The sequence below is a fragment of the Notechis scutatus genome, chromosome 3 (genome assembly GCF_049901735.1).
Source record: "Notechis scutatus isolate UNSWTSFEM ecotype Mainland chromosome 3, rNotScu1.2, whole genome shotgun sequence".
Lineage (NCBI taxonomy): Eukaryota > Metazoa > Chordata > Lepidosauria > Squamata > Elapidae > Notechis > Notechis scutatus.
The window spans coordinates 89,946,818-89,962,421 of NC_142011.1; the positions used below are offsets into that span (position 1 = coordinate 89,946,818).

The 15,604-nt window shown below is 39.3% G+C and overlaps 1 protein-coding gene across 2 annotated transcripts in view; it reads right to left on the reverse strand.

The window, feature by feature from the left end:
* Nucleotides 1-15,604, reverse strand: part of COL11A1 (collagen type XI alpha 1 chain) — a 272,464-nt gene that overhangs the window by 84,908 nt on the left and 171,952 nt on the right. For both annotated transcript variants that reach the window (XM_087960746.1, XM_087960745.1), the window contains 2 exons: nucleotides 6,157-6,210; nucleotides 3,072-3,125 (listed from right to left, as the gene is read on the reverse strand). In XM_087960746.1, coding sequence (XP_087816872.1) covers nucleotides 3,072-3,125; nucleotides 6,157-6,210 — 108 coding nt within the window. The remainder of the gene's footprint in view (nucleotides 1-3,071; nucleotides 3,126-6,156; nucleotides 6,211-15,604) is intronic.

Genomic DNA, 15,604 nt, shown 5'->3' on the forward strand with positions numbered 1-15,604 from the left:
AGGGGTGGGGAAAGGAGAGAATGAAAACTGTTCTGCCAAAATGTATAAAGAAAAAAGTGGATTTCTGAAAATCTGCATATTCCTACTTAAAACTTTCATTTGTTTTTTTTAAAGAGATAACTGTGAAAATAAGAAAGATAGATGTGTATATATTTATCCAGTCTGTATTTAGGTTGCTTTTTATAAATAAACTAGGAACTGTGGTAAATATTTTCTGTATGAATAGATAGGGTTGCATGAAATTTACTTTAAGAAAATTTCACACTTTTGCATTAAAACTCCTTCCATTATCTCTTAGAATGCTTAAAACTTTTAGCAATTTAAGGTGTTCCAAATTTGCCTTGAACCATTGCTTCAAGTAAAATCCAGGAGGACCTATAATTCTGCAATACTTGATATAAATACTACTGGAAGTGCCACAGAAAGATGGATGTTTTCATACAGCACTGTGGTAAATCAATCATTTAAAGAAAGAGATCAACAATGCCAAAGAATGATAAATGTTTGGGGTTTTTTATTATTATTAAAGGGGAGGTGGGCAGAAAAAGATTTCCTAAAGCATTTTCTTCTAAATGACAAATCCACTGTCTTGATCATTGTTCTATATATGGATTTGTAAATACTGTAACTCAATGATTCACCCCACATTATGACTTCCATGAACCAGTAATTTGCTTGCATTTTCTTCTGCATTTGCATAAAGTTTCTATTCTAATTTACAGAATAACCGAGTTGGAAGGGACTTTACAACTCCCCTGCTTTGGCAGGAAACCCTATACTATTTCAGACAAATAGTTGTCCAGTCTCTTCTTTAAAACCTCCAGAGTTGGAGCACCCACAATTTCTTCAGGCAAGTCCTTCCATTTATTAATTGTTCTAACTGTCAGGAAATTTCTCCTTAGTTTTAGGTTGGTTCTCTCCTTGATTAGTTTCTATACATTGTTTCTTGTTCTGCCTCCAAGTGATTTGGACAATAGGTTGACTCTTCTTCTTTGTGGTAGCCCCTTCAATATTGGAACATTGCTATCATATCACCTCTAGTCCTTTTCATCAAACTAGACATACTCAATTTCTGCAATCATTCTTTGTATGTTTTAGCCTTCAGTCCCCTAACCATCTTTGCTGCTCTCTTCTGTGTTCTTTCTAGAGTCTCAGCATTGTTTGTACATCGCGGCAACCAAAACTGGATGCAATATTTCAAGTATGGCTTTACCAAGGCATTATATCGTCACATTAACACTTGATCTTGATTGTATCCCTCTGTTAATGCAGCCTAGGACTGCATTGCAGCTGCCAAAATTGACCTGTTTGGTTTAGTTTGGGGGCCAGAAAAAAGGAATTTGACAGTAGGCAATGGTGTGAAAAACCTCCACTGTTAAGAGAAAGATGCAAAATGGCAGAGATAAGGTACTGTTTCCAGTGGAATACCATTAAGCACATTAGCACATATAGTACATTCCTAAATGTTACTACCTTTGCAATGGAAAGTCGACAGGAAGGACTACCAGAGGAAGGAAGGAAGGAAAATAGGTAAAGAAGGAAAGAAGTATATTTTGCTCGATCTGTTAATTTTTTTTTTCAGTAGTGATGACAGACATTTATTTCAGTTTCATGATGTTCTACCATGTCAGTTGCCAAACATCAAATGCTGCCTCAGAATGAAAGATGTGATGTGGAGACAAATGAATTTTGTGATCTGTAGTAGCAATTCATGCAGAAAGAGATGTTATTTCAGAAATGGTACCATATTTTTTACGTGTATCCCCATGCAAGTACGCAAATCACCACATTTGCCTGAGTGATATCTTCTGATGTCCTCTTTTGCTTTTCCTTATTTCTTTGGATGGCTATGAGGTAGACAAAAATGCAAACTTCTTGTACTTATAAGGTTTGCTGCATTTTTAAAGTCCTAAAAGAATCCAATTCTTCCTTTCATAATCCTGTACTCTCCAGGTACATTCAGTCTGGGGATGGGATGAAACACTTTTTTAAATATAAGACCACACTGGACCTTTGAATGGGGTCCCAGGGGGTCACATTCCAAAGCATACATTTGTTTTAATTTAATTCAGATTTAAATTAACTATAGTTTGTATTATTATCTTCCTTTGTGACATGTATAGTTCCACTAGACAACTGGCGACCCATTGGGTCATTGTTTCAGAGATGTTTCCTGACTTAAACAGAGAAATAGAATCATCAAGGGCAGGCAAAAAATAAACAGTGGGATTGGGAGCAGTTTCTACTTCTCACTGGCTTCCCCAATGACTTTCCTTATGGGAAGCTGGCAGGGAGCATTGGAGATGATGATTTCATGACCACAGCTGAATGCCACAACTTCCCCAAATTTTAGTCCCATGGAAATCATGGGTCCCAGATTTTGGATGCATTCTATAAGTTAGCCCATTTGACGTACATTGTTTCTAAAATTGTTGCCTATAATCCACTGTTTCACTGAACTGAAGGTCACAAACAGACATGAGAGTTTAAGTAGCATGTGGAAAGCAATTAATATAAGACTAGGGGGCACACAGTATTTTTGAGCTACACAACTTAGTTTCCCGAAACAGCATTTCTGTGCATGATGGTAATTGTTTTGTACTTTTAAAGGAGGTTGATTTTTAAGTTTTAAAATGCCTTTTATACATTTGGTTTTTAACATGCGGATTATACTCACTTGGTATATTATGCATTCATTCATTCATTTAGGAATATACACATATTCATATACAAATATAAATATGCACCTGTGATTTTCCATTGACTTCAGCAGGGATAATCGTAATAAAATCAAGATTAATTAAAACAACATTTGCAACATACAGCATAATTAGCATCAAAAATACATTTTGGTAGTACATCAGGATCACTTAAACTTGAAAGCACTTTTTAACTGGTTTTCAAAATACCATTAAATGTGTTTTGAATTCACAACAATACTTTTGTATAACTTTAATTCTCAGACCAAAAATAATGAACACATTTGGATTCTTCCTCCATTTAACAGACATATGTTACAGTAAATGGGGTGTGGAGAGGGCTACATTATGCAGTATAAATAATATGCTTACAGTTTCACCCCGTTGTCCTGGATGCCCAGGCAAGCCATCTTTCCCAGGTGGTCCCTGCAGTGGAAAACAAAATAAATGAAATGTCACTTCAAAAAAAAAAAAAAGAGAGATCAGTTTTAGTTAGTCACCTTAGTGACACATCTGTGTTTCAAACTGGTTCTTCAAACTTACTGTCCTCTTACTGAGACAGTGGCTGTGCTTTGTTGATCTGGGCATGACCTTGGTTGATTTTCTGATAATGAGAAGTAAGAACTGGAAATCACACTCCTGTATCTTCGAAGAGTAAGTTAGAGAAAAATAAGTTTTCTTGCAGCTTGAACTGGGAGAGATCAAAATGCTGGAAGGTTTGGGGAATTTAGCTGATCTACAATCAGCAAGGGCCTTCTCAAATTCCAGGAATCACTTTCTTGGGGCATCTAATGCCAGTATTTTGGCTGCCAGCTGTAGACAGTTATGTTGTATTCCAATATACTGTGCATTTATTTTTACACATAACACTAAAGTTATAGGGTTACCATAAATCTTTCTTACTTCATTCCTATACAAAGGAGATTAAACTCTACTACCCTTTGATTTTTCATTAGGATAAAGGGACAGAACTTTACAATGCTTTCTTATTTTCATACCACTGTGAATTTTCCCCTTCATTTTCTTTCTTCATTATGAATTTATGACTACAAATTTCATAGCAATCTCTCCAAAGGCAATGAAGAGTCTTAACAACACCAACATCATTTGTTTTCACTTATCTCTAAGCTTGATGTAATCTGTTTTTCCTTCCTTGCACATAAGTACATGTAATTTTCACATAATGTGAAAATAAAGTTGTCTACATTTATAGACGCAAGGAAAAGTTACTTTTAGAGATACGACTCGAAGAATTGGCAAGAAATTTGTGTTAAACACTTTTCATGCCAGCCATCTTGCCAAAACTTTCTTCCAAATTGTTATTCTCCCTCTGGGGAAGCAACTGTGTGCTTGAAATTGTAACTTTCATTCTGTAATGAAATGATAGCTCCACAGATCCCTAAAGTGAAACTGGGAAATTCTTTTAATTATTCTCTCAATTAAAAAAAGGGAAGCAGAGCCTAACTATCATTTAGCAAAATGTAGTAACCATGTCAGATAACTGATGTAGGATGTCATGAATAGACTGCAAAACGTTGGGTCATTGTACTTTCATTTCTGGTGAGTGGAGGGAGCACCTGTTTGATTTTAAATGTCAAATGCAAAAAAACCTCGGCAATTTTTGGCACAATATACTATGAATTGATTTGTTGTTTGGAGATGCTAGAACATTTCAATACAATTTCAGCCTGGCTGTTGGCTTATCCTAGTGCAAACCTGATCTACAACTAGAACTCAACAATGGCTTCTTCTTCCCTAAGAGGTGCATTACAGAAAAGCCAGCAATGCTTCTCACTGATTTGGACGGCACTGATCAATTCCACCAAGCTAAATGGAAGCCTAAGCCTTCTTCAAGCTTGTGCATTAGTTCAGTTAATGCTTTGGTTCCACTTATGAAAATTTTAAATGTTAAAGTCAATAATGCAGCTAGTATGAGTGGTGCACTCATTTTTGATGATAGCATGCCAAAAACAGATCACATAGTTTCCCATCCTTTTCATCATTGGGGGGTTGGGATTAATGTAAAAGAGATGGAGAGTGACCTCTAGTGGTGTTTGGATTCCTCTGCGGAGAAAGCTACGCACTACACATTGGTGTATAAGGGGAAGTTATCTGAGCATGCACATATTTAGAAGCAGCCTTTTAAGGAACAGCAAGAATCTGAAAAAAGGCATAGCTGCTATAGAAATTCAAAAAGCAGTGCTTTGTATGTATGTGTGGCAAGTCCCAAAGCACCCAAGTTTGAAGGATTTGCAAAGGCCTAATAGATAATTCCCAATAATCAAGCTTTTCACATTGTCTTTCATAAAGGCTTTACACAAAAACACAGCATTTTTAAAGACTTGCAGTGGCATTGTAAAAGGTTTGTGACATTAAAAAAAAAACAGCAAAGGACTTCAGCAACAGAACTAAAACTACCTCAAGATAACAACATACATTTTAACATAACATTCATTAAGTCATTTATCCATTGTTTTTTTTTAATCTATTCAAAGACACATGTTCTCTGAGAAGATAGTAAAATAATTGCAGGCTGCCTACTTTTAATGTTTATCTGCATAGCTTTTGTGGCTTCTTTTTCAGGCATTTTCTATTTTGTTATCAGTTTACAGCGAGCACAATTTGTAAGCACATTGTTCTACAGAATCAGCCCTGCTTTAGGTACTTTGCTACACAGAAAACTGTTCTGTGCTGATTTTGTGATGTTTAAATTCAGGTCTCCATTTGAGAGCATACATTGGCCTCGGACTTCTACCTCTACTGTTTGTGCTACTTTTGCTGATATTAGAAAAATCGGCTCACATTTAGCTACTCATCCAGCTTTTCTGAATTGAATCTGGGACAGAAGAAAGGACTGGATACATCATAAACCATCATAAATATCAAGCAGCTCTGCTTTCAGAGGGAATGATTGTATTTAGTAATCTTCAATACTTAAGTCAGACAAAATGAAGCTGGATTAAAGGGCTTGGATGAGTTCGCACAATGCAGAAGTCTCATGTAGAATCAATATTTAGAAAATCTGGTGCATCATACAGAATCCTACTTAGACTAATAAAGTGTTGTAGAGTAACAGCAGGGTAGGATAGTCTCCACATGGGGTTTTCACAAATGATGCCTCTGAAGAAATATCATTAGGAGAGTTTGAATATATCTAAAGTGCTTGAGTAGGTATTAAGGTAGTTTTTCTTCTGAAACAGATCTCTGCCACTTGGAAAAAAAACCACATACACACACACACTATGACAACAGTTATTTTATCCCAATCAGAAGGGAGTACAGATGAAAACAGGCAAGTCCATTAAGAGAAGGACTAATTCTCTAATTCTGTTTCTGTTACCTTCTCAGTAGATTAGAATATTCTCACAATACATGTAATAGGTTGATAAAAATGCTCAATAATCACTATCTATTTCAATGTTTTCCATCCTATGTTTATTTTAAGACAAATACTTACAGGAGGTCCCTTAGGTCCTGGAAATCCAACAGGTCCCTGGGGCCCTTGTGGTCCCTAAAATCAAAGAAACAAACCAAACAATTGGCATTAGTAGAAGCATCATCACAATTTAGCACAAAGAACAGTCCAAGTGTGTCAGGCAAAACTTTGTGGTTCAGTAACAGAAAAATTAAGTGATTGTTTGGCCACTTGTAGCATCACAACAGAGTAACAAGTACCTTGCCTGGGGAAACATCCCCTTCCCTAGTGTAAATATTGTATACAGACCACAATTCAAGACCATCTAGCAGAGTTTCAATATAAACGATTTGATTTTAGTGGAATGTCAGCTGCTCAGGTAAACATCAAACAAGGAAATTAATATCCAGTAAATAAATAAGGCACCCCAACTTAGCTTTGTGGGGCAAACTCATGCTTGCTTGGAAAAAAAAATCTGGTGGCCAATATCTGAGGCAATTCCTAAGGCAAAGAGAGAGAGCACCATATGGCTGAAGTCACTACAAAAAGAGTTGTCACTAAGAGCTGTCACTAGAGCAGTCACTGTCCAGTGAAGATATGACGGCGCTGCCAAATTTTCCACCTTTTTGGCCAACCTCCAAGATGTGGACATCGTATATCAATAGGTTCGAATGCGTCATGGATACCGCAAACCTATCTGACATCCCTCCTAACAAGAAGAAAGCCTATTTCCTGAGTTTCTGCGGAGCCACCATTTTCGACACCGCCACCGCACTGCTGGCTCCTCAGACGGTCAAGGCTGCTCCCTGGGAAGAACTACAAGAGGTGCTCGGTAATCACTATGCCCCGAAGTCATCGCGTATCGCCCGCCGCTGTTAGGAATATAAGTCACCTAACAGGTATTTGGGTTGGAAATATATAAACCAGGATAAACATTTTAAAACTGTATCTTTAAGAAAATGCAAATGTTTAATTGGGTGTGGTTTCTCAAACGGCCATAACATGGAGCCAGAAACCTGAGTTGTTTAGTCTTAGTCTTAGTCTCAGAAGAGAGTGAATCTTTCTGTTTCCTTCTGTTGGAGAGTTTTGCCGTTCCTGTATTGACTGTTATTCTTGGATTTGATGTAAGTCTGATACTGAACTGTTTTTGACACTGGACTTTGTTATTGGATTATCCCTGGACTGAAAACTGACTGATCTTACCTGTGAATGCCTTTGGACTGCTTGTTTGAACTTTGCTTAAACGTTTCTGGAAGTAAAAACCTACATTTATTGTACAGTGTATCTGGGTGCTGTGTGTATTATTCAAACACTACTCTCAATATGTCTCCCTGTATGCGCTCATTCTGCTAACAGGGAATTACCTCAACAGCCGCCATGCATTCAGAAGAAGAAGCCAAGCAGAGGGCGAGTCCATAAGTGAATACATGGCAGCTCTTTGTTCAGCTGCCCTGCAATGCGGTTTCTGAGATCATCTAGATGATATGCTGCTGGACCAGCTCATCTGAGGGGTGAGAGACCTTCGACTACAATGACGGCTGCTGGCTAAAGGCAATCTCAACTTGAAGCAAGCCATCAAAGAAGCTCAAGCCGCTGAACTATCCAACTTATCCGCAGTCGAAATACAAAAAACCAAGCAGTCTTCCCGGGGTACAACCCAATGCTACGGTCCACTACAAAGACACCTACTGTGAAGATGATGACTTTGAAGAGGAAGAAGCAATCAATCGCCTCCGAGCACCCCAGCTGATGCAGAGAATTTTTTTTCCTGCCGACAGGAAACAACTTACACCACAGCTGATTTGCCTCAGCTGTGGAGGAAACCATCTGAGAGCCACTTGCCCTTTTCTAAATGCTGTCTGCCTAAAGTGCCAGAAGAAAGGCCACATAGCTAGAATCTGCCAGGCACCTAGAAACACAATCTCAATCAACCAAAAAACCTCAAATCCAAAGAGGAATGCTATGCCATCAACAAAGCATTCCAAAGAGCTGAGTCACTGACTTATTCTTTCAATGTTAATAAAATTAATGTTGATCTTCTCTTAGAAGGCAGCCCCTGTTAGATGGAGGTGGACACTGGATCATCTCTGTCACTCATCTCTTGGAAGACACTACGGAATCTGCTACCAGACTTCCACAAGAATCAGCTGAGCCCCTGCAATCTGACCCTGAGAGACTACCAAGGACAATCCATGCCAGTCCTCGGAACAGGCAAGTTCCATATTCAATACAACAATTTTCAGGGTCACCTTCCACTAGTTATCGTAAGTGGGAACTTACCTAGCTTACTGGGATTGGACTGGTTCCATTCCCTAGGCCTCCAAGTGACTGGAGTAAATGCAGTCACCCCCCACAACTTGCAGCAACTTCTTGCTGACTATTCAGAAGTTTTCAATGACAAACTGGGCTGCTACAATGGCACTCCTATTTCCCTTAACCTGGATCCTAATGTTGCTCCTATACACCTCAAACCACACAGAGTGCCATTGGCATTACATGCTGAAGTGGATGCCCAGCTTGACAAATTGATTTCGCAAGGGGTCTTAGAGCCAATTGACTTTGCTAAATGGGAAACTCCCATTGTAATACCTTTGAAAAGAGATAGCTCCATAAGAATTTGTTCTGACTACAAGTCCATGATAAACAAGGGTCTCCAACCAAACGCTTATCCTGTGCCTATCATACAGCACCTGCTCCATTCCCTGGGAAAAAGCTCCATTTTTACCAAGCTGGATATGACTCAAGCATACCAGCAATTCCCAGTGGACAATTAGATAGCAGAGGCCCAAACAATCATTATGCGTAGGGGAGCTTTCAAATGTAAGCGCTTACAATTCAGTGTCAGCGTTGCCCCTGGCATATTCCAATCCATTATGGAACATTTGCTATACAATATCAAGGGTGTCATCCCATACTTCGATGACATCCTCATTGCTGCTGACAACCCACAGGAACATTTGGAAAGATTACAAAAAGTTCTCCAGTGTTTTAAACAGGCTGGGCTAAAATTAAACAGGAAAAAATGCATCCTTGCAGTTTCACAGATAGATTTCCTTGGATATCATATTGACCACACGGGAATTCACCCTGTAGAATCCAAAGTACGGGCCATCCAGGAGGCCCCGGCCCCTCAGAACAAGACTGAGTTACAAGCCTTTTTAGGACTACTTATCTTTTACAGCTCTTTCCTGCCCCACAACGCCACTGTAGTAGAACCATTGCACAGACTATTAGACTCTAAGACGCAGTGGCATTGGGGATCCAAGGAACAGGCCTCCTTCTCTGCAGTAAAATCCCTCCTCACTTCAACCAAGGTATTCATTCAGTTTAGCAATGCTCTTCCCCTTATCTTAGTTTGTGATGCATCCCCTTATGGGATTGAGGCAGTCCTAGGTCATAAATTGCCAAATAGCCAGGAAGCCCCTATAGCTTATTTCTCTAGAACACTCTCCAAGTCTGAGCGCAACTACAGCCAAATAGATAAAGAGGCATTGGCTGCGGTGGCCTCAGTCAAAAGTTTCCATGAATACCTCTATGGACACCAGTTTGAGCTCATCATGGACCACCAACCTTTGTTAGGCATCCTGGCAGGGGACAAGCCCAGCCCACAAATCCTCTCCCCAAGAATGACCCAACGGACAATCTTCCTAGCTGCTTACAGCTATAAGTTGACTTACAGGCCTGGCAAAGATGTAGCTCATGCTGATGCCCTAAGCAGGTGCCCTTTACCCCTTCTGGTCGCTGATCCTGCCCCTTCAGCTTCAGTGTTCCTGCTGGAAGATCTGTGTTTGCCTCTGACAGCCAATGACATCGCTTACGCCACCTCCAGAGATGTACAACTGTCTAAAGTCATGGACTGGGTGCGAAGCGGGTGGCCCAGGGAAACCACCACAGTGGATTTCCACCCCTTCAAAGCACGCCAGACTGAACTGAGCATGCTAAAAGGGTGTTTACTGTGGAGTCCCCGAGTAATTATTCCCAAACTACTAAGACCACGCATTATTGAAGTTCTGCATGAGGGATCAACAAAATGAAGGCTCTGGCCAGGAGCTATGTGTGGTGGCCGGGCCTGGATGAGGCAGTTACCAATAAAGTTCAGAATTACTCCATCTGCCAGATGTCCAGGCCTGCCCCACCAGCTGCCTCTTCTGGAGAGTGGGAAGATACCAAAATACCATGGTCTAGAATACATGTGAACCTGGCAGGCCCCATGCAAGGGAAAAAGTTCTTAATTATGGTAGATTTATTTTCCAAGTGGGGAGAGCTGGTTCTCTTCCAATCAACCACTTCAGATTCTGTAAGCAGAGCTTTAGACAACATTTTCGCTTCCCATGGGTACCCTGACACTCTGGTTTCAAATAACGGGCCCCAATTCACCTCATCCACTTTTGAATTGTTCCTGGCCCAAAGAGGAATCAGACATGCCCTAGTTTCCCCGTTTCATCCAGCCTCCAATGGCCTTGCAGAAAGAGCTGTAAGATCTGCAAAAGACTCCCTGGGGAGAATGACGGAAGGGGACTGGTCTATCAGGGTAGCCTGGTACCTACTTACCCAACACACCACGCCAAGCGCAGCCACCAACCTCACCCCTGCCGAACTATTAATGGGAAGGAGACTTCGCACAACCCTAGACAGGCTGCACCATAATTATGCCCCCAGGGTGCCCCTTGACTCATCCAGCAAGGCAAGGGAATTTAGGCCTGGGGACCCAGTCTACTCCCAAAATTATGCAGGGAATCCCTTATGGTTGCCTGGGTGGGTTGAGCAGAAAACAGGCCCCAAATCATACAGTGTAAGGTTGACGGATAGACAATTATGGCGCCGACATGTGGACCAGCTAAGAAGTCGTTGGAGTGCCCCAACAGGTCCAGCCCAGAGGGAAACTGAGGCCATGGACTCTAAATGGGGCAATACCGAGGCCCCTATCTGACCAACTCCTGACCAGTGATCTCTCGTGGAGGACTTACCTGGGGAAGCCGTGACACCAACCAGTGACCGCTCGCTGGTGTTTGGAGAGGTTCCAGCAACACCAGAAGACCATCCATGGCCAGCCGAGAATGCCCGGAGAAGAGAGCTGACACCACCCCGAGGGGAGAACACCAGTCTGGCAACAGGTCCTCCCACATCGCAGCCAATGGCAGAACTAAGGTGTTCAGAGCGAGTGAGGCATAGCCTCGCCCATCTGAGCTATTACGCTTGCGCAGAGCCAGGGGGAAGGAGTGTTGAGACCAGCAAGTCCTTACTCCGGTCTGCTGTTTAAGGGGGAGCCGGAGAAACCCCTGATTGGCTGGACTGTTTGACAGCTCCGTATAAAAGGAGCTGTCAAATGGAATCAGCTGTCTCTCTTTCTCTCAGCTGCTGCTGCGAGCCGCGGCTAGCCACAGCTGAGTTACAAGTTAGCAATAAAGCCTGTTAAGCTTTATATTGCCTCCACCTCTTCTTCTAAGTGTGCCAAACCCAAAAAATATTCTCTTACATCCCAAGCTATCACATTTAATTATTTGCTCATTTCAAAAAGAATCAAACTAATTCCTATTTGATGAAATAATATTTATCCAAAATACAATAGCTCCTCATTTTGTTACCTCTTCATCTATATTGATAATTTTATTGAGGACTACATACAAATGTGCAATAGTACAAAAAATGTAACAGAACTATTTTTAATGGAAAAATATTAGAGAAATAGAAACCAATTTATGAAAAGACATTATTTCAGAATTTAATTATCTATTTTTTTTTCTTCTCTCTCCAGTTTCAATGTTTTGGCATAACTTTTATTCTTCTCTTTATTCATATTTACTCAGTTTTCTTCTTTGAATAATTACCAAATAGGAAAAACATGATTCAGTACATAAGACATCCTCAATTTAGTGTTTTCTAATTTAATATCTTTCTAATGCAACCTTGGCAGCTTTAAGATTTTGGTTGGGGAATTCTGGGAGTTGAGGTCCACATATCTTAAAGTTTGTCAAGGTTGAGAAACATTGTTTTAATGGGTTGGACGTCCATAATTTTGGAATTGTTTTAATGGGTTGGACTTCCATAATGGGTTGGAGCTTCCATAATGGGTTGGAACTTCCATAATTTTTGGCCATGTTGTTACTGTGGAAGTTGAAATTCAATATATTGGGATGGTATTGTGTTACTGAAGAATCCTGTAATAAAAAGAGATCTTTGACAAACTAGATATTTCATTTCAATTTTTTTCTGAATAGTCTTCTTTCTTTTTAAATATGTACTTGTTTATTTGCTATATCAAAAGTAGAATAATATTTGTGCACACAAGCATGCTTAAATTTTGGGTTTCATCTAAGAGATATGATAACAGTGTAAAAAGTGTGCCCTTGTCCTAAACTGAGAAGAAAATTGAATTCTGGGTAAATTTGATGCTGTTTTGACACACATCCACTGACAAATACTACAAGTGATTTATTGTCCTCTATTGGTTATTCTTTATGAGCGATACTGTGTAAAATAAATACTTCAAAAATCTAGGATATTAATAGAGTTTTTTTATTGACAAAACTTTCTGTTGATAGTGTGTATTCACTTGACTACATGAAAAAGATCACTATACATTATTATTTATGTGTGGATGTGTATTTGTAGAGACGGTATATTACTTCAATGCTGAGATATTATCAAAGCAACAAACACAAGTTGGATCTATGAATTGCTGCCCTCATACTTGTTTGGAAGGGTTATAAACTTGACTTCACACATTTCAGTGATGTACAACCTGAGCACATACAGTATATGCACTGTACCTCTCTCCCCCCCTTGTCTACTTTGGACAATGTGCAAACATCTGTCTTTCTGGAGAAGGCTAGATTTTTGTTCTTTCACTTTGTCTCTTCAGATCCTTCCAATCATTTCCATCCCCTCAACACATTCACTCTTCTTTCATACACATCTTTTGCAATTCATTCTTATTCATTATCTCTATAAGACTATTTCAACACACTTTCTTCATATTGGACACTCCCTTTTATATCCATCCATCCATTTATTCTTACATTTTAATTTACTTATGTTTTTAATTAACTACTTTTAAGTGCTTTGAACTTATTTTTATGTTTCTCTTACGTAGTCAACTCTTATTTTCACATTACAAATTGGACAAAAGAACACCCTTCAATATGTTAAAATGGTTGAGGCAAGTGACTGCATTGATTGTTTACTTAAAAATTGAAGGTAGCATTTGTTCTCTCTGTCTCCCTGTTAGATTGCAAGCAATCAGCCTGTAGAAAATGGAATTTAATACCTAACAATTGAACAAAAAAGTGCTTCAAATTTCAAGAATTATAAGCAGGTCTAAGCAGGCATTCAAGGACAGAGATCTCTGATAAGTAAGTCTATATATTGTAAACACATCTGCCAAGCTCCTGTCTGAAGAAATGCACCACTTCACCAACATACATTTAGGTTAATTTGTGGCCAAAGACCACAAATATCAAATATCAAGCATGTGCAGTACAATAGAGTCCAATTGTGTCAGGTAGAAACAAAGGAAAACTAATTAAATAATTACTAAAATCAGATTTCTTTTTTTCTTTTTTTAAAAATGGTTGAGGCATGTGATTGCACTGATTGTTTACTTAAAAGTGAAGGTAGCATTTGTTCTCTCTGTCTCCCTGTTAGATTGCAAGCAATCTGCCCGTGAAAAATGAAATGTAATACCTAACAGTTGAAAAAAAGTGCTTCAAAATAGATCATGAAGTGCATGTCTCTGTCAGAAATGAGATGATTAGGCATGGCTCTGCAGAACATGATAGACAAACAAAGAAGCAGTCTCTGGAGCAGAAGGGAGGTCTCAAAAGCTATCTTAGAGAAAAACTGATGACAACATACAGAGTCCAGACCTTTGAGGGGTGTAATAAAATAAAATAAAAACCCAATTTGGTTGTTGCATAGTGGCAGTCATAACAGAAACATACACAGGCCTTGATGCTTTCTCAGAAATGAGGCCATTCAGGATTGAGCACAGAAGGAAAGTAGCCTTAAATACGTCCAAATGTCAAGTGGGATTATTGCAGTAGCAAAACTATAAAACTACTACTAGCCTTATAGTGCATTCCTCCCTCAAAAGAAGATGAATAAAGATCCCCTTGAAGTCACCTACCTGGCCCACACGTAACAAGCCTTGCTCCTGTTGTGTGCAAATTTGCTAAGTACAGTGAAATGTAAAATTTCTCACTTGTGGAGTCTCACAGATTGAAACTGTGAAGTTGGGTGCTTTTGGGCAAAGTTTCAGATTGTATATGGGCAGCAATTGTCAGGCTTGTGTGGAAAAGCACCTGTTTGCTTATTCTATAAGCTAGAAATATAGGTTAATATTAAAATGGGAGAAAATTCAATCTAATTGGTACTGAATGAGTTTCTGAGACATCTGTAGATTTCATGATTTCTTGGGACCCATTCAAGGTATGAAGTTCCTTGCAAGAGATGGCACCAGTGATGAAAAGCATCTTGATTAAATTTGCTTTTGGTTTAAAAAAACATTGCATTTTGGTTCTGCTGGCAATAGCTGTCCAGAATAAAAGGTGTAAGCAAAGGTGGTATTCAACAGGTTCTGACTAATTCTGGAGAACCAGTAGTGGAAATTTTGAGTAGTTCAGAGAACCGGCAAATACCACCTCTGACTGGAGATTTCACAGTATTCTTCTCCTGCTATGCCCACCAAGCCATGCCCACAGAACCAGAAGTAAAAAAACATTGAATCCCACTCCTGGGTATAAGGCAGAGATAATGTTACAAAACCCTCACTAAGCAGAAACATTGTCCCTGAGAAATTTTAGAAGCATCAGTCTGAATAACAATGGGATCTCTTGATCCCATTGAGTGGGATCTGGATGTCTGAGGAAGGTCTAGGAAGCAAACAGGTGAGAGAGAGTCTTGTTAAGCATTTGAACAGTCCCCCTTTCTGGTAATTTGGCGTTACAGTTTTTGTCCAAACTTCAAAATCAAAGATAAAGTGGGAATAAAAGTTAGAAAATCCCACCCTCCAATGCTGCATCTCCTCAAAATTTGGAAAGGGGGGAATGTATTAAGAAACTAGAGTTCAGCTTGAGGAGAAGGTCCACCTGTATGGAAGTGCTACAGTTCCTTAGAAAATGCAATGCAGGCAGTTCAAAGGAACATTTTTTTTATTTCAGCATATTGATTGCTTTAGTGAAGCCAGTCAAATATAATTCTTCAGAATAAATTACCAGGCCATCCAAATAAATTCTATCAGATAAGTGTCTAACCTGACATGAAAAATATTATTACTAAACTTCATTAAGGCTGAAGGAGCAATGATTAAATGACAGAATATAATCCCGTGTTCAAATATTCTGTAATACATGTTTAAAGGCAATGAAATATTTGGTCAAATTAGTTTTTAGGATCCCCTAAAATTCAATTTAGTCAAAAAATGAAGCCATTTAAAAAGTTTAGAAATGGAAGGAAGGAGGAAGTGATCTCTAACAGTAATAGTATTCAGAAT